The 26,272-nt window shown below is 46.1% G+C and overlaps 1 protein-coding gene across 1 annotated transcript; it reads right to left on the bottom strand.

The window, feature by feature from the left end:
• Positions 1 to 4: 4 nt before the first annotated feature.
• On the bottom strand, positions 5 to 25,134 carry MMEL1 (membrane metalloendopeptidase like 1). The gene is made up of 23 exons (XM_059866769.1): positions 24,622 to 25,134; positions 24,330 to 24,493; positions 18,806 to 18,865; positions 17,982 to 18,143; positions 17,501 to 17,581; positions 16,884 to 16,979; positions 16,542 to 16,660; positions 15,804 to 15,869; positions 13,491 to 13,625; positions 12,801 to 12,890; positions 12,414 to 12,550; positions 11,862 to 11,955; positions 10,475 to 10,603; positions 9,420 to 9,518; positions 8,959 to 9,042; positions 8,597 to 8,700; positions 7,400 to 7,458; positions 6,718 to 6,837; positions 5,600 to 5,733; positions 5,183 to 5,248; positions 2,955 to 3,050; positions 2,545 to 2,621; positions 5 to 969 (listed from the first exon to the last, which is right to left on the bottom strand). The coding sequence occupies exons 1-23, from the start codon at positions 24,669 to 24,671 to the stop codon at positions 870 to 872; spliced, it is 2,322 nt and encodes a 773-aa protein (XP_059722752.1). The 5' UTR covers positions 24,672 to 25,134; the 3' UTR covers positions 5 to 869.
• Between the last annotated feature and the right edge of the window lie 1,138 nt (positions 25,135 to 26,272).

The following is a 26,272-nucleotide window of genomic DNA, read 5'->3' as shown; positions in this document are numbered from 1 at the left end:
TTTATTTTAAATTTTATTATAAATTAATACATGTTACATTTTCAAGTGTAAATACTGAAAAATAGCCTATGGCAAAATAAAAAGGCACAGGATTAAAACCAGCTTAATTGTTTCCATGGATACATATCTGCTATTTGGCAAAAGGTATTTTATACACTTTCTACAAGAATAAGCATCATTTTAAATATATCTCTGAAGGGTGGGACCCTGTAATTTGACCATAAAGACAGAATTTGTACTCCTAAAATGTGATAATTGTTGTGATGCCTCACTTGAAGGGGGTTCTTTGGAGCAGAGGAACTCAAGTGCAGGAGGAGAGTGCGACAGGCATCTTGACATAGAGCTCACTGTCACCACAAATAGCAATCCATGAGCAACAAAGCAGTGATCAAAGTGCAGGGGCACAGACAGCACGAGAGTTTACACCAGCTCTAACCTGGCCTGGGGAAAAATGCAGCAGAAACAGAACGAGAACACTGGAGAGGGAGCAGTGGAACGTCTCAGACAGCATGGCCAGCCCCAGAAAGCGGGGCTGACGGATTAAAATTATTATTCCTCTCTGAAAAATAGATCCGTGGCTGCTTGTTGGTTTTGTTTTCTTGTGTAAGAATGAGTCCTTGTAACCCTGAAGCAGTGTCTCAGTAACAGTCAGGATGTCCTTGGAAACAGTCCTTGAGCCCGGGGACACGGCGCCATCCCCGGCTCCATCCCCGTCATCCCCGGTGCTTCCCAGTGGCACTGGGACAGCTGAGGGCTTCCCTGGCTCTCCCTGCAGCAGCTGCCCCTGCAGTGCTGGCTGGGGCTGGGCAGGACACCGGGCACATCCCTGCCAGCAGCTGGTTGTGGTGTCAGCAGCGTGCCACGCTGGGTTACCACACGCGGCACGTCCCCGCGGGGTGCATGGCCGTGCCCTTCTTGCAGTGGAACACCTCGGAGAAGGCTTCAAAGTTCTGCAGGGAGCCCATCACCCTGAACAAAGAGAAGGGACTCGTTTACATGGAAAATGCTGTTCTGGGGAGCAGGAAGTGGTTTGGGGCCTCGTGGTGGGGAGGATGAGACAGGAAAGCCTGATAAGTGTGATTGCCTGGCAAAAGATTTTGAGGATATAGAAACTATAAGTGAGATTGAAATGAAAGCAAGCTCTGAGATCCCTCAGTTACTGAACAACTGGAAAACAATGGTGTGGCTGGCTGAAGGTAATCCCCTTGTGATCAAACAACACCCTCTGCTTGCAGGCAGCTCCAAGAGGCAGAGCAGACCCTGCAGGCCTGGCAGAAGGGGCCAAAGGAGTTTTTAGGCTTTAAAATGTAACACGGTATGGTGATGTAATGATTCTTATAGGCTGTGTGTAAATGCAGTAAGATTTGTATCTTGGACTAGATTGGTCAGTGAGAATTGGAATATTCAGCACAGAAGAAGATTTATGGTATTGTAACGGGAACCTCGCTCTATTTTACTCTTCCTCACTCTCTCATCCTCTTTACCACGCTCTTGCCTTCTTTCTCTTTACCACTCTCCCTCTTTAAGGCCTGCTCTGAGCTGTGGCTGGCAGCTCCCAGCAGGGCCCTGCACCCAGGCTCTTTGCAATAAACCCCAAGTTCCACGACCTGGCTGCAGAGATCTCTCGTCTCCGTCCCCACCGTCCTACCCCCAACAATCCAACACCTCAGAACTTGAGTGCAGCTCAGAATATGGGATGCTTTAGGAAATATAGGTGATATGGGCAAGGAAAAGCCAGGACAGAGTGGGTTTGGTCCTGCTCCATCCCCTATGGATTGGCAAAATGCTGTTCTGGGGAACAGAAAGAGGTTTGGAACCTCAGAATTGGAGTGCAGTTCAGAATATGGGAGTTTAAGCATTTAGATGCTTTAGGAAATGTAGGTAATATGGGCAAGGAAATGCCAGGACATTTGTGGGTTTGGTCCTGCTCCATCCCCTTTTGTCACTGCCATATTTTCTGAAAAATCCCTTCACCAGGATTTCTTCTCCTGGAAGCTGAGAAGCCTCAGAGAAGAATGAAAACAATAATTATCTGATTGCTTCTCCCTGTTTTGCTGTTTTGGAATGTGGTCTGGGCATTGTTTACCAACAGGTGCATGTTTGATTGGTTTCATCTGAATTTTTTTTAATAAATGACCAATCCCCATCAGCTGTGTCAGACTAAGGAGTCAGCCACGAGTTTTTATTATTCATTCTTGTAAAGCCTTCTGTCTGTATCCTTGCTCTATTCTCTTTATAGTTTTAGTATAGCACTCTTTTAATAGAATATAATATCACAAAATAATAAATCAGCCTTCTGAGAACATGGAGTCAGATTCAACTCTTCCCTCATCCTGGAGACCCAGCAAAGACCACACCCTATGGATTGGCAAATTCTCCTGCAGGTCAGGAAGAGGTAAGTGCTCTCCAGCAGTGTCCTGGAAGCCATGGGAGAAAATCAGGAAATGACTCAGAAGTTATCTTGTGTGGTATCAGACCCTCCTGTGCTGTCCTGGGGCAAGGGGTTGAATGAAGTGAGGTGTGAGTTAGCAAATTAAAACCCACCTGTACTTCAGAGGGCTGTGAACATCTGTCTTGATGGACTGACTGGCATATTCTGGTCTGTAGGAGCCACACCAAACCTGCACAGGGAGATTCATCATTAGTGGCTCAGTACTGGAGGGAATTCCTGTTGGGAACCTCTTAGCTTTCCTGAGGACATCCCAGTTTGCTGTGATATCACTGGGGTCTGTTTCATAGAGAGGCAGAATAGATGCAATTATTTATTAATTAGCTTTTGTTTTATCAAGATCTGGTGCTCTGGGACAGATCTATCTGCCCTTGATGTCCCCCAGGTGTTTGCTCCAGCAAAGCCCAAGGGCCTGAGGCACAGCCCTGTGTGTTCTCACCTGGGCAAAGTTGAGGAAGAAAAGCTGTTTGTGGGACATGTTCAGCCCAGCCCTGTGTGTTCTCACCTGGGCAAAGTTGAGGAAGAAAAGCTGTTTGTGGGACATGTTCAGCCCAGGCAGCTTTGGCTCCTTCCCTTCCTGTTCCAGCCACTTCAGGTAGGCCTGGAAATAATCACAGATCAACTCAGAGGAGCAGCAGGAGGATTTTGAATGGGAGGAGGGATTTTAGTCACCACAGCATTAACCAGCATGCTTCCCTTCTGTATTTGTATACACCTTCTCTCTCTAATACAAACAGGGCAGAGAGTTTTATGAAAAAGCTGTCAGCTTAAGCACTGTTGATTTCATGGACTCTTTCTACAGGAATTTATATCTGTAAATAAAGTGTTAAATCTCCTCTCCTTCTCTACAGTGATGATTTTTCTCCCTTTAGGTAACTGCTCATTAAATAGCAGATAACAACCTTGCTCAATGTTAAATCCATTACCTGTTATTGTTGCACATTAATTGGCCAATTTGCTTTCTTTAGGAATATTGACACGGTGGAGACAAGTTAATGTGCCCTCATGCTGGTTAATTCCCAACATTCTGTTTCTGCAGCCTCTCAGGTGCTGAGGCAGGCCCAAAGCATGAAACAAAAGGGAGAGATGAGGGTACAAAGAGATCCAGCACCCCAGAACATCCAAGGATTCCAGCACATGGAATCCATGGATGTTCTCACATCCCTTCCATGTCTGTGATGGCTTTTAGAACAATCCTAATGAAGTAATTAATTGGAATGGTGTCCCTTAGGGTTGGGATTTAAATTTTAAATTCAAATTAACACCATACTCAAAACACCAAAGAGAAGAGGTGTTACTGTGACATCTGTTAGGGATCTTTGTAGGGAATAACATTCCCTGCTCACACCTGAGACAGGCCCAAGGCATGAAACAAAAGGGAGAGCTGAGGGTACAAAGAGATCCAGCACCCCAGAACATCCATGGATTCCATGTGCAGGCACATCCCCTCCACATCTGTCATGGCTTTTAGAACAATCCTAATGAAGCAATTAATTGGAATGGTGTCCCTTAGGGTTGGGATTTAAATTTCCAAAAATTCAGGGTGTTCTAGAAACACCATACTCAAAACACCAAAGAGAAGAGGTGTTACTGTGACATCTGTTGGGGTTCTCTGTAGGGAAGAGCATTCCCTGCTCACACCTGAGACAGGCCCAAGGCACAGAAGGGAGAGCTGAGGGTGAAAAGAGATCCAGCACCACAGAACATCCATGGATTCCATGTGCAGGCACTTTGTGTCACACATGGAATCCATGGATGTTCTCACATCCCTTCCATGTCTGTGATGGCCTTTAGAGCAATCCTAATGAAGTAATTAATTGGAATGGTGTCCCTTAGGGTTGGGATTTAAATTTTAAATTCAAATTAACACCATACTCAAAACACCAAAGAGAAGAGGCTTTACTGTGACATCTGTTAGGGATCTTTGTAGGGAATAACATTCCCTGCTCACACCTGAGACAGGCCCAAGGCATGAAACAAAAGGGAGAGCTGAGGGTACAAAGAGATCCAGCACCCCAGAACATCCATGGATTCCATGTGCAGGCACATCCCCTCCACATCTGTCATGGCTTTTAGAACAATCCTAATGAAGCAATTAATTGGAATGGTGTCCCTTAGGGTTGGGATTTAAATTTCCAAAAATTCAGGGTGTTCTAGAAACACCACACTCAAAACACAAAAGAGAAGAGGTGTTACTGTGACATCTGTTAGGGATCTCTGTGGGGAAGAGCATTCCCTGCTCATACCTGAGACAGGCCCAAGGCACAGAAGGGAGAGCTGAGGGTGAAAAGAGATCCAGCACCACAGAACATCCATGGATTCCATGTGCAGGCACTTTGTGTCACACATGGAATCCATGGATGTTCTCACATCCCTTCCCATGTCTGTGAGGGCTTTTAGAACAATCCTAATGAAACAATTAATTGGAATGGTGTCCCTTAGGGTTGGGATTTAACTTTCCAAAAATTCAGGGTGTTCCATAAACACCCTTCACACCAAAGAGAAAGGTTTTTACTGTGACATCTGTTGGGATTCTCTGTAGGGAAGAACATTCCCTGCCCACACCTGAGCTCCATCCTTGGGCTGCTCCTGGGTGCAGGAATGGCAGCAAGCCATGAGCTTCCAGGTGTGCAGCTGAGGCTTTAGCTTTTGGAATATGCTAATAGCATGGTAATTGTCCATTTTTTTAGCATAGAACAGGTAAAGTTTACTCACAGGGTGTTTGAGGATTACCTTATAAGCCTGTCGGACTCCTCCATTATCTGCAATATTTTCTCCTAATGTGCTTATGCCACTGACCTGTAAAAAGAATAATTTATTTACTCTATTGTCAATAAAATCAGCAGCTCTAAGGATGACAGGTCAGCCATACAACAGCCTGACATGCCTGGAGCAGAGGGAAGCTGTGCTGGGACAAGAGAGAGTGAAATTAAACAAATCACAGGGTCAGAGCTGCAGATTGGAGCAGAGCACACACAGATATAACATGGACAGAACCTCACTGCACACAGACCCTGGGCTTTCTGGGCCACACCAGTGTCCCCAGTTCATCCCAGCCCTGTGGTAGCTGGGGTTGTGCTTATCCCCCCCGGGGATCCCCTGTTAAAGTCAGTATTTGTGCAGAGCCAGAGCTGTGGTGGTGTCACTCACGTTCTGTCCCCCTGCCAGCTCCCAGGTGTAATTCCCATACTGGTGCACCATGCACAGGGACTGCTCCTTGAAATGCAGAGCTGAGAAGTTGCTCCACCAGTCCAGCATGTTCCCATCCTTGTCAAAATTCCTACCTGCAGGAAAGCCCAGGGACAAAAGGAAAGTTTTGAGCAAGATTTTAAAGCTGCTGCTCCTGCAGTGTGGCAGCTGGGATGCTGGAGCTGCACTCCCTCTTTCCTCCTTGAGTTTAGATGCTCAGACATATTTTGGGCACAGTTTATTCTCTTTGTCACAAGGGAGAGGAGTTGTGGTCTCTGTTATTCCCTGATTTCCTGTTCAGTCTGCAGCCCTGACTTCAGGGACAGCTCCAAGGCCTGGCTTTATTTCCAGGTGGGGTTTGCAGATATGGTGTGACAAAACCTTCCCCCAGCTCTGAGGTGTCTGAGGTGCTGGTTCTGTGTGGCCACACGACAGAACTGAAGTTTATAGAGAATTAAAAGCTGGAATTGCAGTTCTGGAGTTTGTGTTCTTGGCTTTCTGGCTAGAACAAGGCTTTTCTTTGCTCTAGACCTCAGTTTCTGAGAGTGTGTTTATGTGTCATCTGCATGAACTTAAAGAGCACTAAAAATACCACGTGGAAAAAAAAAACTCCTGACTGGTAGAGGCAGAAGTGAGCTTTTCCCCCAAATTCTTTTACATGGCATTTGAGAAACTTAAAAAAGCCAATTTATTTCAAGCATTTGGGTAAAAAAACAAAGTCTCCTGGGATTTTAAGACACTACTGATGTTTGTTCTATCCCAAAAACTTTGTCCACAGATCTCACTGTATTCAGGAGCCCATGGATCAGCTTGTTTGTGTTTCTGATGCTGTAAAAATAACATTTTTTTCCCTGAGAATTGTCGTTGCCTCAATTTTTTTAAACACCTGCTCATTTCTTGTGCTCTGTTCAGGAAACACTCCCTGCAAAACTTTCCCCAGAGTGTTCCCAGTGTGCCCCTGTTGCTGCTGAGCTGGATGTGGCTCTGCAGGGATCTTCAGTCCCAGTGCCCTTTGATCCCTGCCGTGCCTGCCACCAGTTTTAGCTGAAATAAAAACATTTTTTCAGCCATCTCCTCACCGTTGTCATCGAAGCCATGAGTGATCTCGTGCCCAATAACCATCCCAATCCCTCCAAAGTTCAGGGCCTGGGGCTGGTGCTTGCTGAAGAAGGGGGGCTGGAGAATCCCAGCAGGAAAAACTGCAAAGACAGGGAGAAAGGGGGAAATGCTGTAAAGTGGCTTAATTTTGCATCACTGGCAGACAGATTGTTTGCTTGGTGTAAGGGTCAGGAAGGAACAGAAAATATAAAGTGATTAGAAACAAGCTCATGCCTCAGGTGGAATTGTTTCTCTCTCGATAAATGAAAAATGACAAGTTAATAAAGGTTTAATTTAGCACATCTGCAGCTACACTATCTCCCTGTTTGAGACCCCAGCAGCATTTCCATTCAGCTCAGCCTGATTTCTGCACTCTGGGTGGCTCTCAGCAGTGTCATTGCACAGAGCAAGCTGCAGGGCTGCCCCACGGGCTGCAAACTCAGCAGCAGGAGCAGCCCAGGACCACTGGGTGCTGGGCCAGGCTTTCAAACCCAAGGCTGCTCAGTGGCAGGGTATAAAACTGGGGAGCTGAATTTTCATCAGCAAAGTGCTTGAGCTGAACAGCCAGGCAGCCTTGCCCACAATTCCTGGATGGAATCCTCTGGATGCAGCCCTGCAGTGTTGTGTGGAAAAAATCAGCTGGTTAAAAGTGTTTAAACCTACCTATCTGGTTCCTGTTGGGGGAATAGAATGCATTGACCACTGCAGCTCCAATTATCCATCTGGAAATAAACGTTGCACACAGTTAGTCACGATGGTTTTATTCCCCAGACAGTTTTGAAATTTAATTCTGGTTAAAAAGTGCAAGGTATTTAGGAAAGGATTGTAAGGATATCATCCTTTCAGGGATTATTTATTTATATCAATTTATATATCTATATCTATAATATACCTATATCTATATCTATATCTATATCTATATCTATATCTATATCTATATCTATATCTATATCTATATCTATATCTTCAATATATCTATATTTATATATCTACATCTCTATCTCTATATCTACATCTACATCTATATCTATATTTATCTATATCTAATTCTATATCTCTATCTAATTCTATATCTCTCTCTATATCTATAATATATCTATATTTATATCTCTATATCTCTATCTATCTCTATCTATATCTCTATCTCTATCTATATCTGTATCTACATCTATATCTATATTTATCTATATCTAATTCTATATCTCTAATTCTATATCTCTCTATCTCTATCTCTGTCTCTATCTCTATCTCTATCTCTATCTCTATCTCTATCTCTATCTCTATCTCTATCTCTATCTCTATCTCTATCTCTATATCTATATCATCTATATCTATATCTATATCTATCTATATCTATATCTATATCTATCTTTATATTTATATCTATCTACATATCTATCTCTATATATGTATATATGTATGTGTATATATGTTTACATATATGCACACATATGTACTATAAATCTATATATATATGTCATATATATTCTCAGGAATGTATATATGGATATCTAAAGAAATATAATTTCCTTGTTAGGAGAAGGAAGACCCTTGTAACAGGAAGGAAAACCCTTACAAAGAGATTATGTAAGGCAAGAATTCATGTAGGAAAAAGGGTGCATTGATCACAGCTGTGAAGAATTCCTGCCACCAGGAAATACATGGTGGCTTCTTTATAGGCAGCTTGCATCCCAAACACACAACATCCAAGGGGAAAAGCATTTTTCATTTCCCTTAGAATTGTTTAATTCCTTGATTGTCTCAGCCACAGGCACTCCCAGGTGCCCACAGCATGAGCTGAACACCCCCACCATGAACCCAGAATTTTGGTTGTGTCTGTGGCTCTGTCTGGAAACTCACATATCTTGGTCAACCCTCTCTCGAAGCTTTTTCAGGCTCTTCTGGGCCCCAGCTCTCAGGTTTTCCAGGATGTTTTCAAAGTAGCTGTGTTCACTGAAGTTTAACTGCACAAACAGGGGTCCAAGTACATTGGTCAGCTGAGCAGGAAGAGGAACTCCTCGTCCCACTGAATGTCCTCTAAAGAACGTTTTGGTTGCATGGCTTCACTGAATAGTTGGTTCTTTGCACCAGTTATTTATCAATGTGTTCATTTTAATGTCCTTGGAAAGGGCAGTTGCACAGGTACAAACATTCCAGAGGCAAGAGAGCAAATGCAGGGGTTTATTTGGAGGGATTTGGTGAGATATGCACTGAACACTTACATTGGCATATTCCAGGTCCAGTTTCTCATTGTGATCTTCCAAAATGTAATCTGGGTAGCCAATTTGTTCTTTGATTGCCATTGCCTGGAAGAAAAGAGTTGAATGTTTCCTCTTAGTTGTGGGTTTTGTTGGTGTGCTCTTGTTGGGTTGTTTTTACCAAAGTCACAATACAAAGAATAGTTAAATGTTTGGGGTTTTTTCTTGGCTTTGGAATGGTGCTGATGGTCCTGAGGTCAATTAAAAGTTGGAAATGTTTTTATTTTTTGGGGGGAATTGTGTCATATCCAGTTGGCATTTTTATTGATGTGGGCTAACAAAGGATTGAAAGGAAAGGACAATGTAACAGGATCATAATGTCCTCTTTGCCTCTTGTTTGTGGAGAAGCTGGATATGGTGATACTACAAAATTCCAAATATTTCATGTCCATGAGGGAAAACTGAAGTTCTTTGTTATGTCTGACCTTCTCACGAGCTTTCTCCTTGGATGCCTCATCCATCCACTGTAACTCATCCAAGGTCTCCACGAACACTTCACGGATCTTCTCTATTAAATCTCGGACCTGAAAGAGAGCCAGGGAGACACTCATCATTCCCATGCCCTATTCCCAGGCACAGCTAAGGAGGGATGAAAAGCTTCCTGCTGGAAGGCCACGTCTCCAAATTCTGTGCTCTAAACCATGGCACTGAGCTCCTAAAAGTGTGGGTGTGACAGTTTGGTCAGGGAGTGAAACAGATAACTTTCCCAGGCATTGTTCTGGGAAAAGCTGTGAGAAGCTCAGAGAAAAGAATGAAAATTCTTATCTTGGTCTGTGCACCTGGTATTTAGGTGGAATGTTGTATGTGAGTTTTATAGACAGAGAAGTACAAGAAAGTGTTGTTTCTAACTATCCAATGGCATGAGAAATGTTGTTTGAGAACCAGTCAGGTTCTGGGTGAACGGTCCTGCCTATAAATATGGAGAGTTTGGTAACAGAGTTTTGCTTTATGCCCTCCGAGCTTTTGGAATCAAATGCTGTTTGCTTCTCGCCGTTCTTAATGCAACAGTGACATAAAAGAGCCTCACAAATGAGTCCTTGCACCTCCTCGACTGGTGGATAGCTCTCCCAGGCAAAAACCAGGGAGCTGACACCAGAGGGAATGGGCACTGTGGGCATTGTGGAAGTGCTACTGTTGAGTCATGAGCAACACAGCTCCCAAGGCATTCAGAAGGCTCACTCCCTTTATCAGAGAACCCATTCCTTTTTATATTCTAGCTCACCACACGTGGACCTGATTAGTCCCTTGATCAAAACACCATTGCTAATTAACAAGACACCCATTTGCCAACAACCTTATGGGTTTTAAACACCTTATTACAAAACACCAGGTGCAGATTGCTCAGAATTCTTTCTCTCCAGCTCCCTAAAGCTTCCCAGGCCGACTCATGGCAAAGCTCATCTCTCTTTCTCTCTCTCTCTCTGACCAGAGAGCTGCCACCACAGTGGATGTACAGTAGTAGGAAGGGTAAACTACATACCATCCTCTTGCTCTCACCAGCAAAAGTCTCCCGGACATACATGGCTCCCACCGCGTTCTCCAGGTTGTTGTTGACGTAGCTCACGCACTCCCGCCAGCGCGCCTCCTCCAGCGTCGTCCCGTACAGGGCCTGCAGCACCAGAGCCCAGATTAACCCTGCCCTGCAGCTCTTCCAAACCACCGCCCAAATTAACCTAAAGGTGCCAAAGCACGGCCTAAATTACCACAAAGGTTCCAAACCACCGCCCAAATTAACCCAAAGGTGCCAAAGCACGGCCTAAATTAACCCAAAGGTTCCAAACCACCGCCCAAATTAACCAAAAGGTGCCAAAGCACCGCCTAAATTAACCCAAACACTGCCTAAATTAACCCAAACACTGCCTAAATTAACCCAAAGGTTCCAAAGCCCCGCCTGAATTAACCCAAACACTGCCTAAATTAACACAAAGGTTCCAAACCATCACCTAAATTAACCCAAATGTTCCAAACCGCTGCCTAAATTAACCTAAACACCGCCTAAATTAACCTAAACGTTCCAAACCACTGCCTAAATTAACCCAAAGGTTTCAAACCACTGCCTAAATTAACCTAAACACCACCTAAATTAACCCAAAGGTTCCAAACCACCGTCTAAATTAACCCAACCACTGCCTAAATTAACCCAAAGGTTCCAAACCATTGCCTAAATTAACCCAAAGATTTCAAAGCACGGCCTAAATTAACCCAAAGGTTTCAAACCACTGCCTAAATTAACCCAACCACTGCTTAAATTAACCCAAAGGTTCCAAACCACTGCCTAAATTAACCCAAACACTGCCTAAATTAACCCAAAGGTTTCAAACTGCTGCCCAAATTAACCCAAAGCTCTCAAACCACTGCCTAAATTAACCCAAAACTTCCAAAACCACTGTGTAAATTAACCAAAAGGTTTCAAACCACTGCCTAGATTAACCCAAAGGTTTCAAACCATTGCCTAAATAAACCAAAATCTTTCAAACCCCTGCCTAAATTAACCAAAAGGTTTCAAACTGCGGCCCAAATTAACCCAAAGCTCTCAAACCACTGCCTAAATTAACCCAAAACTTCCAAAACCACTGTGTAAATTAACCAAAAGGTTTCAAACCACTGCCTAAATTAACCCAAAGCTTTCAAAGCATCACCTAAATTAACCCAAAGCTCTCAAACCACTGCCTAAATTAACCCAAACGCTCCCACTGCTGGGATTGGTCTTGTTCGAGGATTCCCTGATGTAATACAGAATGTAGAACGGTTTGGGCTGGGAGGGAGCTTAAGGTTCATCTCTTTCCAAACCCCTGGCAGGGTTTTTGGGTTGGGCAGGCTGGGTTTGGTGGCAGCTGTGCTCTCCTCTTTGTGAAGAGAGGAAATACCTTCCTGTAGCTGGCCCGAGCGTCCTTGAAGCGCCGGCTCAAGCTGCTGACGCGGTCGATCACCAGGCGCCAGATGAGGTAGTTCTGGATGGTGCTGTGTGGGAAAGCAAAGCTGAGCTTAACCCCCTGTAAAAACCAGCACTAGGGCAGGCAGGCAGAGGGGAATCTCAATTTTGGGTGGAGACAAGGAAGGAAATCATTGCTGCCAGCCCTGAGTGTCATAGCATCTCAACTGCAGAGACATCCAGCCTGAGGACTGGGCTGTCATGTCTGTTCTGGGATTCATTTCTTATTTTTCTTCCTTCTAGAATGTAACAAAAGCTAAGCCCGTCATGTGTTTTTTTCTTCCCATTTAACCTTTTCTAAGGAAGCAGCAAGTGAGACACCTTGAACTGCAGTATTTGGAATTTGAAACCTCCAAAGGCATTTCCTGTATTTTACAGAGGTCTCATTTTCCCTCAGAAGCTCAGAACTAGCAAGGGGGGATCCAATAATTGAGATTTCAGCAATCCTTCTGTGACTCTTGTCCTACCTATCCTGCAGTTCCTTTACCTGGCTGAGTACTTGGAGATAATTGCTTTCAGCTCTTGCAGGTAAGGCATCCCATACACAACCACCTCCTCCTCTGGGTCCACCTGGACGCTCACTGAAGACATGACACGTTGGATGAAGAAGGTCCAGTTAAATTCCTAGGCAGAATTTAACAGAGAGACATTCCAGGGTTGGGTGATTAAATGCCCCAGTAACTTTTGACAGTCTGATGACCTTGAATGCAGCTGTTTGATAGGACAAAGCCTTTAAAGAGGTTCTGAAGGCAAAATCAGGAATGGGAATGATTTGATACCTCTCTGTTGAAGCACTGATCAATTCACAAAGCCATTTCTGACTGGCATGTAATTAAGAGACCCTGAAGTATGACACTGCTCATGAAACACTTACATTGAATGCAAACTTTTCCTGCAGCTCTGCTAAGGTCATTTTGTTGTACAACAAGGTCACATCGTGCCTTTCCTCTGCTGGGGTGGTGGCCTGAAGACATTCACAAGGTTATTGCTGGAATCAACTGACAGAAATATCAATGGCTGAAATCACATGCAGGTGCACATACACACACTCCAATAATATTCAGATTAAACAGTTTGTTTGGGGAGAAGGAAAATCATTTGTGTTGCTTCCAAAAATTCAGTACAGGAACCTGGGTCCCCCCTATTCAATAATGTTTCAGGGGTGTGTTGAGCCAAGTGGCTCCTTCTGTCCTCTTTAGAATGGAAGGACTTCTGGGGGATTTCTAGGGTGCTCTAGGTTTTTAAGGATGCAAGGGAGCCTGGCCTGGTGTTATCCCAGTGCATGGTTAGCAGAAGGGGAATTATCTGCTTTAGAAGAGTTCCAAATAGAAATAAGGCTGGGACTGGAGCAGCACAGCAGCAGTGTTCACAGCAGGCAGAATTAGAGACACACAGGCTCTGATTTTTGGGCTGCTCATGGCACAGAAAGTTTTCTTCCCCCACTTGTTCTGGTCTGTGGGTTTTCTGCTGCATTGAAAACTCCTGCACACACCAGCAAGAGTCTCTTCCCCCTCTCCCCTTGCCCCCCACAGCTTCCTGAGGAGTCCTTGACCTCTCTACTCACGTTTGCAATCTCTGTTTCAAGCTCCATGACCTTTGCCATCTCCTGTTGGACAAAGGAATCATCTCTGGACACGTTCTTGTCTTCCCGGATCATTCTGGCGATGGTGATCATGAACTGCAGATAAGCTTCTCTCACCTGCACTCGGACACAGAACAGGTAGGAAAGGTCTGCTGTCCATCATTCCATAGAATCCCAGACTGGCTGGGGTTGGAAGGACCTCAAAGCCCATCCAGTGCCACCCCTGCCATGGCAGGGACACCTTCCACTAACCCAGACTGCTTCAAGCCCTCTCCAACCCATCCTTGGGCACTTCCAGGGATCCAGGAGCAGCCACAGCTTCTCTTGGCACCCTGTGCCAGGGCCTGCCCACCCTCACAGGGAAGGATTTCTTCCCAATATCCCCTCTAACCCTGCCCTGTGTCAGTTTGAACCCATTCCCCCTTGTGCTGTCACTCCAGGCCCTTGTAAACAGTCCCTTCACTCTTTCTATGGTTCATCTTCACATTTCTCATTCAGCAAAGCATTCTCTTTGTCATGAATACCTTACAGGGCACTTGCCAGCCTCAAAACAAAAAATTCTGCTTCTCAGTGCCATGCAAGCCTGGCATTCTGAGTTAGAATTACTGCTTGGGCAAAGAGGAGGCTCTGTGCTTTGAGTTACACTGTGGGAACAGTGATCCAAAATTCCAGGGTGAACAGGGAAGGTCTGAGCTCTCTGAAAGTAATACCATAAATCTTCTCAGGTCTGGTTTTGGTGTCTGAAAGGAAAGCTCTGTTTCAGGCAGTTCCCAGTGGCACCTTTGCTTTATTCCTGATGGGAGGCTCTGACTGATTTGTGCCTCACAAAGGGCCTTGAAAAGACTTTTGGCTGCTGATCCCTGATGCAGGAAAACTTGATGCTACCTGCTCTCCTCACATGCTTTTCTCCCTCTGTAGACCCTGGAAGCCAGATAAACACAGTGGTCGTGGTGAAATTGAGTCTGGGCACTTCCAGATGAGGATTTGTGGTTTTAGGCTGAATGCTGAGCCTTAATCAGGCCAGACTCCCCCAGGCCTCAGGAGGAGTTTTGCCAAAAGATGCTGGACTAAGCACAGGGGGAGTTTGGGTCATCAGAGCTGGGCTCATTGTCTGGGGGCAGCGAGCTGGTAAATACAAATAAAAAGGGGTTGTGTCTCCTCCTTGGTCATTAGGATTAAAAGCACAGCCTCAGCCCCCCTGCTTTGTGCCTTCAAATTAAAGCTGTATTGAGCAGAACTGGTTTTCTTTCTCTGCTTTAGGATTGTCTCTGCACTGTACCTGATTTCCTACCTCCTCCAAGTCAATCTAGGTCTGACCTTCATGCCCCAATGCATAAACTTCCCTCTTTTCTGCTGGGGAGGTGACACTTGCAGGGGAGATTCCTGGGTCAGCAGCTTTCCACATTTTTCCTTTTCCAGGAGATTGTTTTGTCCCAGGACCTGGCAGCTCCTAAAGGTGCCCAGAAGGTGTGGGGACAATCTCCTACAAACCTCACAGGGTTTATTTGTATTTTAGCTAAATTCTCTATAAAGTGTAGCCAAACACACTCAAGTGAGAAGAAAACTCTTCCCACTGATGTTTTCATCTGCCTTTACAGCCACGAGACAAAAGAGTCTCAAATGCTGATTGTTGTCCCTCTGTATTCCCTTCCATTCTTGTTAGGAAAATTGGTTTGATGTTGGGCTGCAAATACTCTTTGTTAGCAAGGCATAATTGAGGAAAATAAAATGTACTAAAGCAGTATTTTCATCTTGGAAACAGACAAATTATCTGGCTCTGTTTGCAACAGCTTTCTGTGTATTTACAGAAACAGTGTTTTTGCAGAATCAGTGGTTTTGCCCTGAGCACTGGCAGAGGAAAGCAGCTAGAAAATAATCTCTCACAATTTCATGTAATTTTGGGGGAAGGGGAGGGTAAGTGGCAGCAGAATTTTACTTGCTGAGCATCAGGGATTCAGAGGAAGATACAAGCAAATCCCCTGCACTGAAAATGTGAAGCTGTCCTTTAAAATGAGAGACTGTCTGAGCTAGAAAACACAATTTTATTTTCCCATAACCTTTTTCATGAGTTGGCCAGTTCTGGGCAGGCTTGATATTTATCCTGTTGTTCAGTCCTTTGGTAAACTTTGCAAAATGTTGGCTTAATTAGGAAAAAAACATAGCAAAGAATGTCCCAGTCTAGTTGTGATTGTTGCACAGTGTGAGAATTTGTGTGTTGGGGTTTTTGAGAGCACAGGGATAAGGAATAAAGTTGTTTTAGTGGCACAGAGTCAATCAAAATAAAGGATTACTTACTCTCTGATAGTTGCCCCCATTAAAGTAGTAGTCCCTGGATGGCATTCCCAAACTTGGCTGGTCAATCTGAAGGAAAATGCATTTCTCTGGTTAGTGGTGAACAGGAGCTGGGCTTGTCCAAAGGAATCCTTGAGGGGAGCAGGAGATGCTGTGAGAGGCACCCTGGCAGGGCTGGGGTGACACCACTGCCACACACCTGGGGAATCTGGGCTCTCCTGGGTCTGGGGGGAGGAGGAGGAGGGTACAGCTCTCATCTCTGGGCTTCCAGGTAAGGACAGGGTGCATTTAGTGTGGGTTAAAAATCAAAATCTTTCAGTAACCACGGAGACCCAAGAACAAATTTAAGTTACTTTTCTACATTGCCTGACTTTAGGGCTGGACTTCTTGCACAACCATTCACCACCAAACTCTGAAATACTCTTTCTGTGTTTTAAACCCATGGTTTCCTACCATATATTAAACCTCATCCTCTTTTCTGTAAGTCAGAAGAATTTACAGCCCTTAAATGCTGTAAATCAGCAGAAGTTCCATTGATCCTTATTTCTTTTGCTGAAACAAAAATTATGCTGCCATAAAACATTCCCAAAATGTCTTTGAGATCGATCTGACACTCAGGGTACAGAACTGTTGCCTACATTGTACCACTGTTGTTCAAAGCTCATCTGTCTGCAGTGTAAATAATGATCCATTATGATTTTCTGGCATATAAAAAATTCCCTTGTCCCTTTTTTTTCTTACATAAATGATGTGTCTGCTGGAATCCCTGTCATCATTCCACACGAACATGTCAATGAGGACACGTTTGTTAAACCTGGAGTTCATGATGGAAAGGGTTTCCTCCATGCTCCAGCTTGGCTCTGGGAGATAAAATAGAAAAAAAAATAGAGTTAATTTGTCAATCTGTGTCAGATTGATTGAAGTTGGACAGTTCACAAGCTGAAATTTTGGAGATCTATTTAAATGGGTCAAGGAGTGTTAAATGTGTGATGGCCTGAGTTCTGTTTGGGAAGAGAAACTGAAAATGGAAGGATTTATTTTGGTGACAGCGGCCTCCCTGCTCCAGTAAATAATTCTGACTACCTTTGGTCTGACTCCAGTCTGCAGAAGCCACTGGCCAATCTCCAACCATCCTCAAGGCCTCCAGCAGAGGCTGGGAATCTCGTTGCTCTATAAGACCTGAGGGAGCAAAGACAAATTCTGCATTGTTTTCATACAAAAATACAATTAGGAAAAATAGGTAACGGGCCTAACAGCTTAGATTTGCAACTGAATGTGTCATGGCAAAAAATAAGAGATATCCTGAAGCCATTCTATGTTAGTCTTCAGAAAAGGAATGAAAAGACTTCTGTATAATAATAATAATTATCCATAATAATTATGACTTCTGGAATACTTCCAGGGCTGGTTTGGAGTGGGCTGGTTTGGGAAGGATGAGCTGGGCCAGGTTTGTGCCTTCTGAAGGAAAGGCTTTGCATCCACACCAGGGGTGGGTACCCAGCTTCCATCCTTTCCACATCCCAAAGGGCTGTTTTGAGGTTTAATGAAATACCAAGGCATCTTCATCCATCTGAAGATGAATTTTCCTGGCAAGGCCACATGGATTAGACAAATATTGACTGGATTTTGCTAAAAATGCTTTGGTTTTTCTGTACCCCTGGTTTTGAAGAGGGGAATTGATGGAACAAGAAGACACTCACTCTCATTCATGCAGGACTTGTAAAGGGTTTTAGCTTTCTGAAATGCTTCTCTGTCCCCTTGGTCTGCAGTCTCCAGCACACCTGGGGAAGGAACCACTGCAGTGAGATTTGTGCCCTGGAGACCTTTGATCATTTTACAGCAATCCCTGAGGATTCCAGGCTGTGAGTGTGGGCTGCAATTACTGTCAAACTAGAGAGCTCTTCATGCTCTTAATGAAGAAAGGGTCAGGAGGAAGGACCTGCAGCCAGCTTGTCCTGCTCCTTTTGGAGTCAGTACCCAACCACCTCTGGGTAATTTTTAGTGGGAACAGGTTGTCCCCACAAAATGGGTGTAGTGAGAGATGTAGAGATAAAAGGACCAGAGGGAAAAAAAAAAAATCCCAATCAGCACTTCTGTGCAAGTTTATTCTCTGTCTGATGGGCAGTGAGGAATCTCTGAAATCAACCCAGGTTTCTGGGGAGGGAGCAGCCTCATCCCTACCTTTGAGGATGATCTCCAGCTCGTCCCTCAGGATGTCAAAGATGCTGTATCTGGAGCTGGTCTCTGGGATCACATGCCTGTTCAGCCAGCCCCCACAGGCATACTGGTAGAAATCCTGGCATGGGTCAGCTGTGGGATCCATGTTCTGGATGATTCTGGCAGCTGGGCAGCAAAATTGGAGAGCTGAATTCTACAGTCTGCCCAGGAACCTCTGGGACTGCTGGAGACACTCAAGGAGCTGCTTGGCAAGACTCACTCCCACATGGCATGACTTGAGGAATCCTGTTTTCTGGTTGGAAATGGATCTGAGTGGCAGGTGTGGAATGGCAGAGGGAGAATGGCAGACCTGGATGGCAGGTGTGGAATGGCAGAGGGAGAATGGCAGAGGGAGAATGGCAGACCTGGATGGCAGAAGAGTTGTCCCAGAGCACAAGACCCTGCAGGGAAGAGCACCCAGTGCTCCCCTGGGTTCCAGTTTAGGCACTGCCAAGGAACCAGTGTTCCCAGGGGGCTGTTGGGAACATCTGTGCTGGAGTCTCACCTCTCTTGGGGGGTAGATACCACAAAGAAGAAGGTGAATGCCCCATGAAAGAGAAAATTCAGTCTGAAGGGAATTTTATTCTGCTTACAAATACAGATGGAGTTGGTCAGTCCATGGCCTTTGCCATGCTGGGAATTCTCCTGTGCCTCTTATGAATGATATTCCTTACCCCAGGGGAAATCTCTTTCCTTTTCATCTTAAACTCTGAATTCTCTCCTTCTCAGGTTCAGTACCAGCCCACAAAGCCTCCCCTGTGCAGCAGTGATTCCCAGCCCCCCATTACCTGCTGTCACACAGCCAGGGGTGGTGCAGATGTTGCCCGAGTTGGTGCCATAGTGGGAGCCTGCAGGGAGAGGAGGAAAGCAGATGGAATTACTTGGCTTGGAAGGGAATTGCTCCCAGAGCCACTCACCAGAGCCCCATCCCAGTGACAGCTCAGTGGTTTGAGAGCAGGAGAGGGAATGTTGGTGCCTGTCAAAGACATCAGATGACAACTGTGAAGAGATCTGGGAGTTTTTGAGGAAAATCTATTGGCAGCAGCACAACACAGTCTTGACAGTGAGTTTTATCTCTCCTGGAAGGAGAATAAGACCATCTTTTCTACCTGCTAACTGCCTCCACAGTCACTCAAAGTGTGGGATCCTTTTTTAGACAATCTATTAAAACGCTCTGAGCATTTACAGCAGAAACACAGATATTTCTCTACTTATCTGAATTGATTTTCTAGAAAAACAGCCCAAGTTTTCAGCAGAAAAACAGGTATTTCTCTATTTATTTATCTCAATTACTTTTCTAGAACAACAGCCCAAGTTTACAGCAGAAAAGCAGGTATTTCTCTATTTATCTGAATTGATTTTCTAGAACAACAGCCCAAGTTTTCAGCAGAAGCACAGGTATTTCTCTGAATTAATTTTCTAGAACAAAGCCCAAGTTTTCAGCAGAAAAACAGGTATTTCTCTATTTATCTCAACTGCTTTTCTAGAACAAAGCCCAAGTTTTCAGAAGCCCAGGTATTTATTTATTTATCTCAATTAATTTTCTAGAACAAAGCCCACGTTTTCAGCAGAAGCATGGGTATTTATTTATTTATTTATCTCAGTTAATTTTCTAGAACAAAGCCCAGGTTTTCAGCAGAAGCACGGGTATTTATTTATTTATTTATCTCAATTAATTTTCTAGAACAAAGCCCAGGTTTTCAGCAGAAGCATGGGTATTTATTTATTGATTTATCTCAATTAATTTTCTAGAACAAAGCCCAGGTTCTCAGCAGAAGCAGAGGTATTTCTCTGTTTATTTTCCTCCCTGGTTGAGTCTTGCTGACAGGCTGAGTTGCAGTGATAGAGGGGCTCCTGCCCTGGCATCCATTTCACTCTGACACAGCAGCAGCAGAGAATTGATCAGGCCAGAGAAGCTTTAATGGAGATAAATGAAATGACCTGAGCTGTGGGACGGCTCCAAATGGAAGAAAATGAGGGAAATGAAGCACTCCAGAGGTGAACTGCTCACCTGAGAGCTGGGACATGCTTCAGACCCCCTGGGGTCACTCTAGAGGATTTTATTGCCTTAATTTGGCCTCACGAGGATCCCCTGAGTCCTGTCCCATTCCCTGGCCAGCAGCAGGAGCAGAAAATCAACTTGTGGCACCTCTGGGTGGCTGCAGCCCCTGGAGCAGCTCACCTTGGGAGTGATGGTGCTTTTTATCCCAAACTGCTTTTCCAGAGCTTTGCTGCAGCTCATTTTGGGGAGAACAGAAGCCAAGCCAAGCCTCCTGCAGGGCTCTGGAGGACACAGCTTGTGTTTGGTGTCTCCCCATTCCCTGGCCAGCAGCAGGAGCAGAAAATAAACTTGTGGCATCTTTTGGTGGCTGCAGCCCCTGGAGCAGCTCACCTTGGGAGTGATGGTGCTTTTCAAACCCAAACTGCTTTTCCAGAGCTTTGCTGCAGCTCATTTTGAGGAGAACAAAAGCCAAGCCAAGCCTCCTGCAGGGCTCTGCAGGACACAGCTTGTGTTTGGTGTCTCCCCATTCCCTGGCCAGCAGCAGGAGCAGAAAATCAACTTGTGGCATCTTTTGGTGGCTGCAGCCCCTGGAGCAGCTCACCTTGGGAGTGATGGTGCTTTTCAAACCCAAACTGCTTTTCCAGAGCTTTCCTGCAGCTCCTTTTAAAGAGAACAAAAGCCAAGCCAAGCCTCCTGCAGGGCTCTGGAGGACACAGCTTGTGTTTGGTGCCTTTGGAGGAGCACAGATGGCTGGGGATGGCACACATGGTGACAATTAGAGCCACAGTTGTCACCAGGCACTCACTCACGTGGGAGCTTTTACCTCTCAGCACCTTCCCTTTCCTCAGAGCTGCTCTGGCACTGCAAGCTGCCCCTGTTGCTGCTAGAACAGAAATTTGCTGGCAGCAAACAAGGGAATTGCCAAATTCAGGTTTTCTGTCTGGGAGGAGCTGCCTGTGCCAGGTGGCAGCGTCTTCACAAGGAGTGCAGAACACAAATGTTTGGTTTTATCTCAGCTTCCCTAGGATTTCTTACCTAGAACCATGGCTGAGCCAGAATTTGGTGTGAGACCCAGGAAATTGTGTGTTTGTTGTGTTTCTTTGCCCATTTTGAGGCCCTGCATGGGCTGCCACTCACCTGACTGGGACTGAGCAGAGCCCTGCCACCCAAATGTCACCATGCCTGGTGTGGCAGCTGCCACCTGGTGAAGTTCTGCATCTCCCCTCAAGAGCTGGCTCCCTAGGGAGGGTTCCAGAGGACATTTGAGCAGCACTGAAGGAGAGGAGCCCGAGCTCAGCCAGCACTCCCCTCAGTTTTTTGTTTAGACCCTGCTCCTGCTCAGCAGGCTGGGGTAAATTTTATTTGGGTGCACAACAATCACATTCAGCACAGGAAATGCAGGGAAAAAATGTGGTTTTTTTTGTTAAAAACCACCCCCAGAACAAGGTGCTGCTTGGTTTGTGTTTCTGTTTGTTTGGAGAGAGCAGAGGGCTGGGACCTTCCTGACAGCCAGCAGGGACAACTTTTGGGGATGCAGACACAAAACCATCAGTGAACCTTCCTGCTCAGAGCCAGAAATTCAAGGAAATAACCAGAATTACAGGAGCAGCTACTGGGTGAGGCTGGAAGTTGTTTGGAGGAGCTGCTGAGTGATTTGATGTGTCACTAGAAAGGTTTGAGATGTTCCTCAGGCTGTGACTTTCCAGCAAGGGAGGAGGTTTGGATTCAGGAAATGCTGGGGGGGAGCTGTGAAAAGGCTGCTGAGATGGGGGCAGGGAAGGATTGAGAACCTGTCACCCAAATATTACTTTATTCTTCCTGTGTTTTCTTTCAGCTTATTTAGTTTTGGGGTCTGAAAAGTTCCTTGGATGTCAAAAATCCCCAGATTGTGTCCAGAACTCTGTAACTGCTCTGCTGTGAGAGCTGGAGTGTTTTTGTTGGCTGGGAATAGAGATAAAAATCCCAGTCAGCATTACCAGAACTCCAGGAATTATTGCTGTGCCCACAGGCCCATTTCATGCACCACAGTGCTCTTCTGCAAGATGTATACAAGCAGAAAAATATTCTCCCTGAACCACAAAGCCTGAACATGCCTTTAGAAATTAAAAAAAATAAAAGGGAATGCAAAGCAGGACAGGCAGCACTTCAATTTCCTAATTTAATTCCTAATTACAAGCCAAACAAAATTATTTTTAGAAGCCTGGGTAGTGTCATTCTGATCAAGGGTGCATCAAGGTGGAGTGAGAAATCTGGACCTGCTCTTAGTGAGCAATCCAGTGTCCCATGCAGGTTCCAAAATTACCATTTCAGTGGAATTAGCAACAGGAGATTCCCAGGATAACTCTGGTGGTGTGAAGGGTGCTCAGCCCCATTGGTTTTTCCTTGTTTGTGGTTTTTTTTCCTGTTTTGTGGTTTTTTTCCCCCTGTTCTGTGGGATTTCTGTGGCACAGCTTTGAGCCAGAGGTGCTTTTCCCATGGGGAAAAAGGATTTGAGGTTTTGCCTGGGCATTGGGAACGGGCTGAAGTGTGACAGCAAAACAGAGCTAAGGGGGGCACTGGGACAAAACTTTTCAAGACAAAATAAAAAGATATTTCTGCTGCAGGAAGAGTCTGAAGAGCTCTTTTTGCCTCAGCTCTTGACCCAGGCAGTGCATGTGGACAGTGCCCTGTGAGGATGGAGCTCCTGCTGCTCATTTCCCACCTGGAATTTCCTTTCCCACCTGGAATGTCATTTCCCACCTGGAATCTCATTTCCCACCTAGAATTTCCTTTCCCACCTAGAATTTCCTTTCCCACCTAGAATTTCCTTTCCCACCTGGAATTTCCTTTCCCCACTGGAAAGCTGGTGGCTGCTCCAGCTGTGAGCTGGGATGGGCACAGAGGCACAAAGTGGCTCCAGGGCACAGCTGGACACATCTGGTGGGGTGTGAGGAGCACAGGGCAGCAGAACATCAGCCCTGCACTCAGGGCTCAGTCTGGGCAACACTTCCAGGGAAAGTTTAATTGCAGATATGAGCCTGAGAAAAATATTTAGGTTTTAGACCTGTTTTCTCACAGATAAAACTTCCTTAACCACATGTAGTGAGCTCAGACTCTGCCCCTGGGTTTGGATGAGACCCACACTTGGGTAAATATTATTAATATCTGGATTCTGCATTGCCTGGAGCCAGCAAAGGATGTGGGGCAGATTTCCCAAATCCTTTCTGCATGCAGGCAGCAAAACCCTGCCAAGCTCAGTGTTTGATACAGAAACTCCTCCTCCAGGACCTGGCTCTGGGGAATTTCTTTCCTCTCCTCTCCTGAGCTGATAGAATTAACTTTCTGATTAACTTTATGAATGCCAAACACTCAGATTTGGTAGCAAAAGGAGTGAACAACAACAAGGCTTTTTCCTGAATTATTGCTCAGGATTGTGCAGTGTTTCACTCACAAGTGCTGAAATGCAGCTCCCTGCAGCAGGGGAGGCAGAGATAGTGTGTTTTACTGCTGTGTTTTGCTCCAGTTTTGCTGTTCCCACTTTAATTTCACTCTCCAGTGTTTTAACAGAGCTCCCAATCCACGAGACTTGAATGGAAGTGACAAACATGAGGCAGAGCTGCTCCCGAGCATTCGGTGCTTCACAGGGCTTGAAAGTGGGACTTTGCACTTGCTCTGCCAGTGGGAAAACTTTGGTTTTACCAAGTGTGCTCTGCAGTTAAAATATTTAGGCAAAACACTTCAAAATAACGTGCCTCAGTGTCAGGTTTCTGGCAAGATATTTGCATTCAAGTCACTGAAGCAAATCACACTCAGAGATCCAACTGCCTGATGGATTATTTAAAAATCTCCTTTTCCTCAGCATCAAGTGGCTTTTTTTTTTTTTTTTTTTTTAAGCTTTCACATTGTAATAAGCAATTTCCCCTTCAGGGAGATTGTTTTTAGAAGTGTTTTAAAGCAGCTGTTGCTTTAAAAACCCTGGCAAGAATGAATCTTGGCTTGTGTTTGGATAAAATAAGGAAATGTCAGTCCTCACACACAGACACACACCTTCTCTCTTAAACAGCACATCAGCTTTGTCAAAACAGCTCTGAAAACAACAAATTGCAGGGAATTAAATAAAAGCATTGAGTCTAACAGAGCATAATTCAAAATGTAAGTGAAAGCCAACATAATCTCTATGCACAAGCAGGGAGCGAGGCAGAGAGAGCTCAGTCCCTCACAGAGGTGACCTCATGGTCTCCCTGTATTTTTGTTTTCATTTAGCTCTGAGAAAAAAAGGACTTTTTTTGCTGTTTGCAGAGGGAAGGGGAAGGTTATTGGCAGGTTCTTACCTCTGCTGCTGGCATAGAGGATCACCAGGGCGACGGCAGCACAAGTCATGAGGAGCAGCAGGACAGCCAGCCCGATGGCCACAAAGCTCCAGGGCTTCTTCCCAGATTTGGTCGATTTTTCCACAATATCCATTTGACTTTCTGATTTCCCCATTATTGTAACTCTAAATCGAGGAGGGGAGGGCGAGAAAGGGTTAACAGCACGGCTACATCAGGCTAGGGGAGAAGGAAAAAAAAAATAAAAATAAGCAGAATAAAAACAAAGAGAGCAAGACAACTTCCAAAATATTACATGTATTTGTCCATTTGATTGTCCACAGATTTGCCAAGCTCATTCTCCATCTCCCGTGGCTGCGTGTCTGCTCTGGGGGGGCTGGTGCAGTGTCACAACTTCAGGAGCCTCTTTGGGAAGTCTGGAAAAGTCTCATGACCAGGTTGGGCAACTCCTTTCTCGCAGGCAGGGAAGGAGGGGGGCAAAGAGCCGCTTTCCACTGCCCGCTTCCAAAGTATTCCCGCTGCCCGAATAATCGCTCCGTGGCGCTGGGCAGCTCCGCAGGGCTCTGTCACCACTCAGGGCAGCCGGGCTGGGACCCTCGCAGGGCTCTGTCACCTCTGTCACCACTCAGGGCAGCCGGGCTGGGACCCTCGCAGGGCTCTGTCACCTCTGTCACCACTCAGGGCAGCCGGGCTGGGACCCTCGCAGGGCTCTGTCACCTCTGTCACCACTCAGGGCAGCCGGGCTGGGAGCCGGGCAGGTGCCCCGGAGCGGCTCCGGGGGCGCAGGGCGGGCACGGCGGGCGGCTCCGGGCACGGCGGGCGGCTCCGGGAGGCTGCGGCTCTGCCAGGCTGCTCCGAGCCATGCTCAGGCTTGGGAGCTCAGCCCCGAGCCCTTCCCAGCTCCGGGGAGATGCTCCGGGGGAGGAGGGAGTGGGATGGGCTGGAGGCGCTCCGAGCCGCGGCGGCTGCTCCCGAGCTCCCCGGGGTTCTGTTAGACCGGAATCCACCCGGGATTCTGTTAGCCCGGGATTCTGTTAGTCCGGGATTCTGTTAGTCCGGAATTCTGTTAGCCCGGGATTCTGTTAGCTCGGGATTCTGTTAGTCCGGGATTCTGTTAGTCCGGAATTCTGTTATCCCTGAATGCCACCCGGGATTGTGTTGGCCCCGGGGTTCTGTTATCCCAGAATGCCACCCGGGCTTCTGTTACTCTGGAATCCCACCCAGGATTCTGTTATCCTTGGAATGCCACCCGGGATTCTGTTATCCCAGAATGTTACCCGGGATTCTGTTATCCCTGAATACCACCGGGGACTCTGTTATCCCTGGAATTCCACCCGGGATCCTGTTATCCCTGGAGTCACCCCGTTATTCTGTTATCCCTGAATTCCATCCAGGATCCTGTTATCCCTGAATTCCACCCGGGATCCTGTTACCCCTGGATCCACCCCATCATTCTGTTATCCCTGAATTCCACCCGGGATCCTGTTACCCCTGGAGCCACCCCATCATTCTTTTATCCCTGAATTCCACCCGGGACTCTTTTATCCCTGGAGCCATCCCGTTACTGGGCTGCTGCCCTCGCAGGGATTTGGGAACCTGCTGGAGCTCCCCGGTTTCCCAGAGCACCGGCAGCTTTGGGGTGGGATGAAGGCAGAAGTGCGAGCAAACGGGCTGATTTATGGGCTGTTGCAGGCAATGCACACAATTCCTGCATGGAAATGTGGCTGGGAACAGCTGGGACAGGCAGTAAGAGCAAGGGCAGGGTGGGTTTCCCGAGGGCTTTGTTTCACCGCGGGAGGAGGGAGGAGCAGGCTGGGGCTGGGGCTGGGGGTGTTTTGCTCTCGCTGCAGGATTTCACTCGGCAGAAATGCCAGGTTGTGCCTCTGCACTCCAAGTTTTGTGTGTGAGTTCAGGAGGTGCTGGGGGCAGAGCAGGGGTTCCTTTGC

The sequence above is a fragment of the Haemorhous mexicanus genome, chromosome 23 (genome assembly GCF_027477595.1).
Source record: "Haemorhous mexicanus isolate bHaeMex1 chromosome 23, bHaeMex1.pri, whole genome shotgun sequence".
Classification (NCBI taxonomy): domain Eukaryota; kingdom Metazoa; phylum Chordata; class Aves; order Passeriformes; family Fringillidae; genus Haemorhous; species Haemorhous mexicanus.
This window is presented reverse-complemented; position numbering and strand designations above follow the sequence as displayed.

Excerpts from the sequence above, each read along its gene's own strand:
- MMEL1 (XM_059866769.1), bottom strand. The coding sequence starts at position 24,671 with ATGGAGAATGAGCTTGGCAAATCTGTGGACAATCAAATGGACAAATAC. Across the intron at positions 18,866-24,329 it reads CCTCTATGCCAGCAGCAGAG|GCTCCCACTATGGCACCAAC; the intron begins GTAAGAACCTGC and ends CTCTCCCTGCAG. Across the intron at positions 17,582-17,981 it reads GCTGGAGATCATCCTCAAAG|GTGTGCTGGAGACTGCAGAC; the intron begins GTAGGGATGAGG and ends TTCCTTCCCCAG.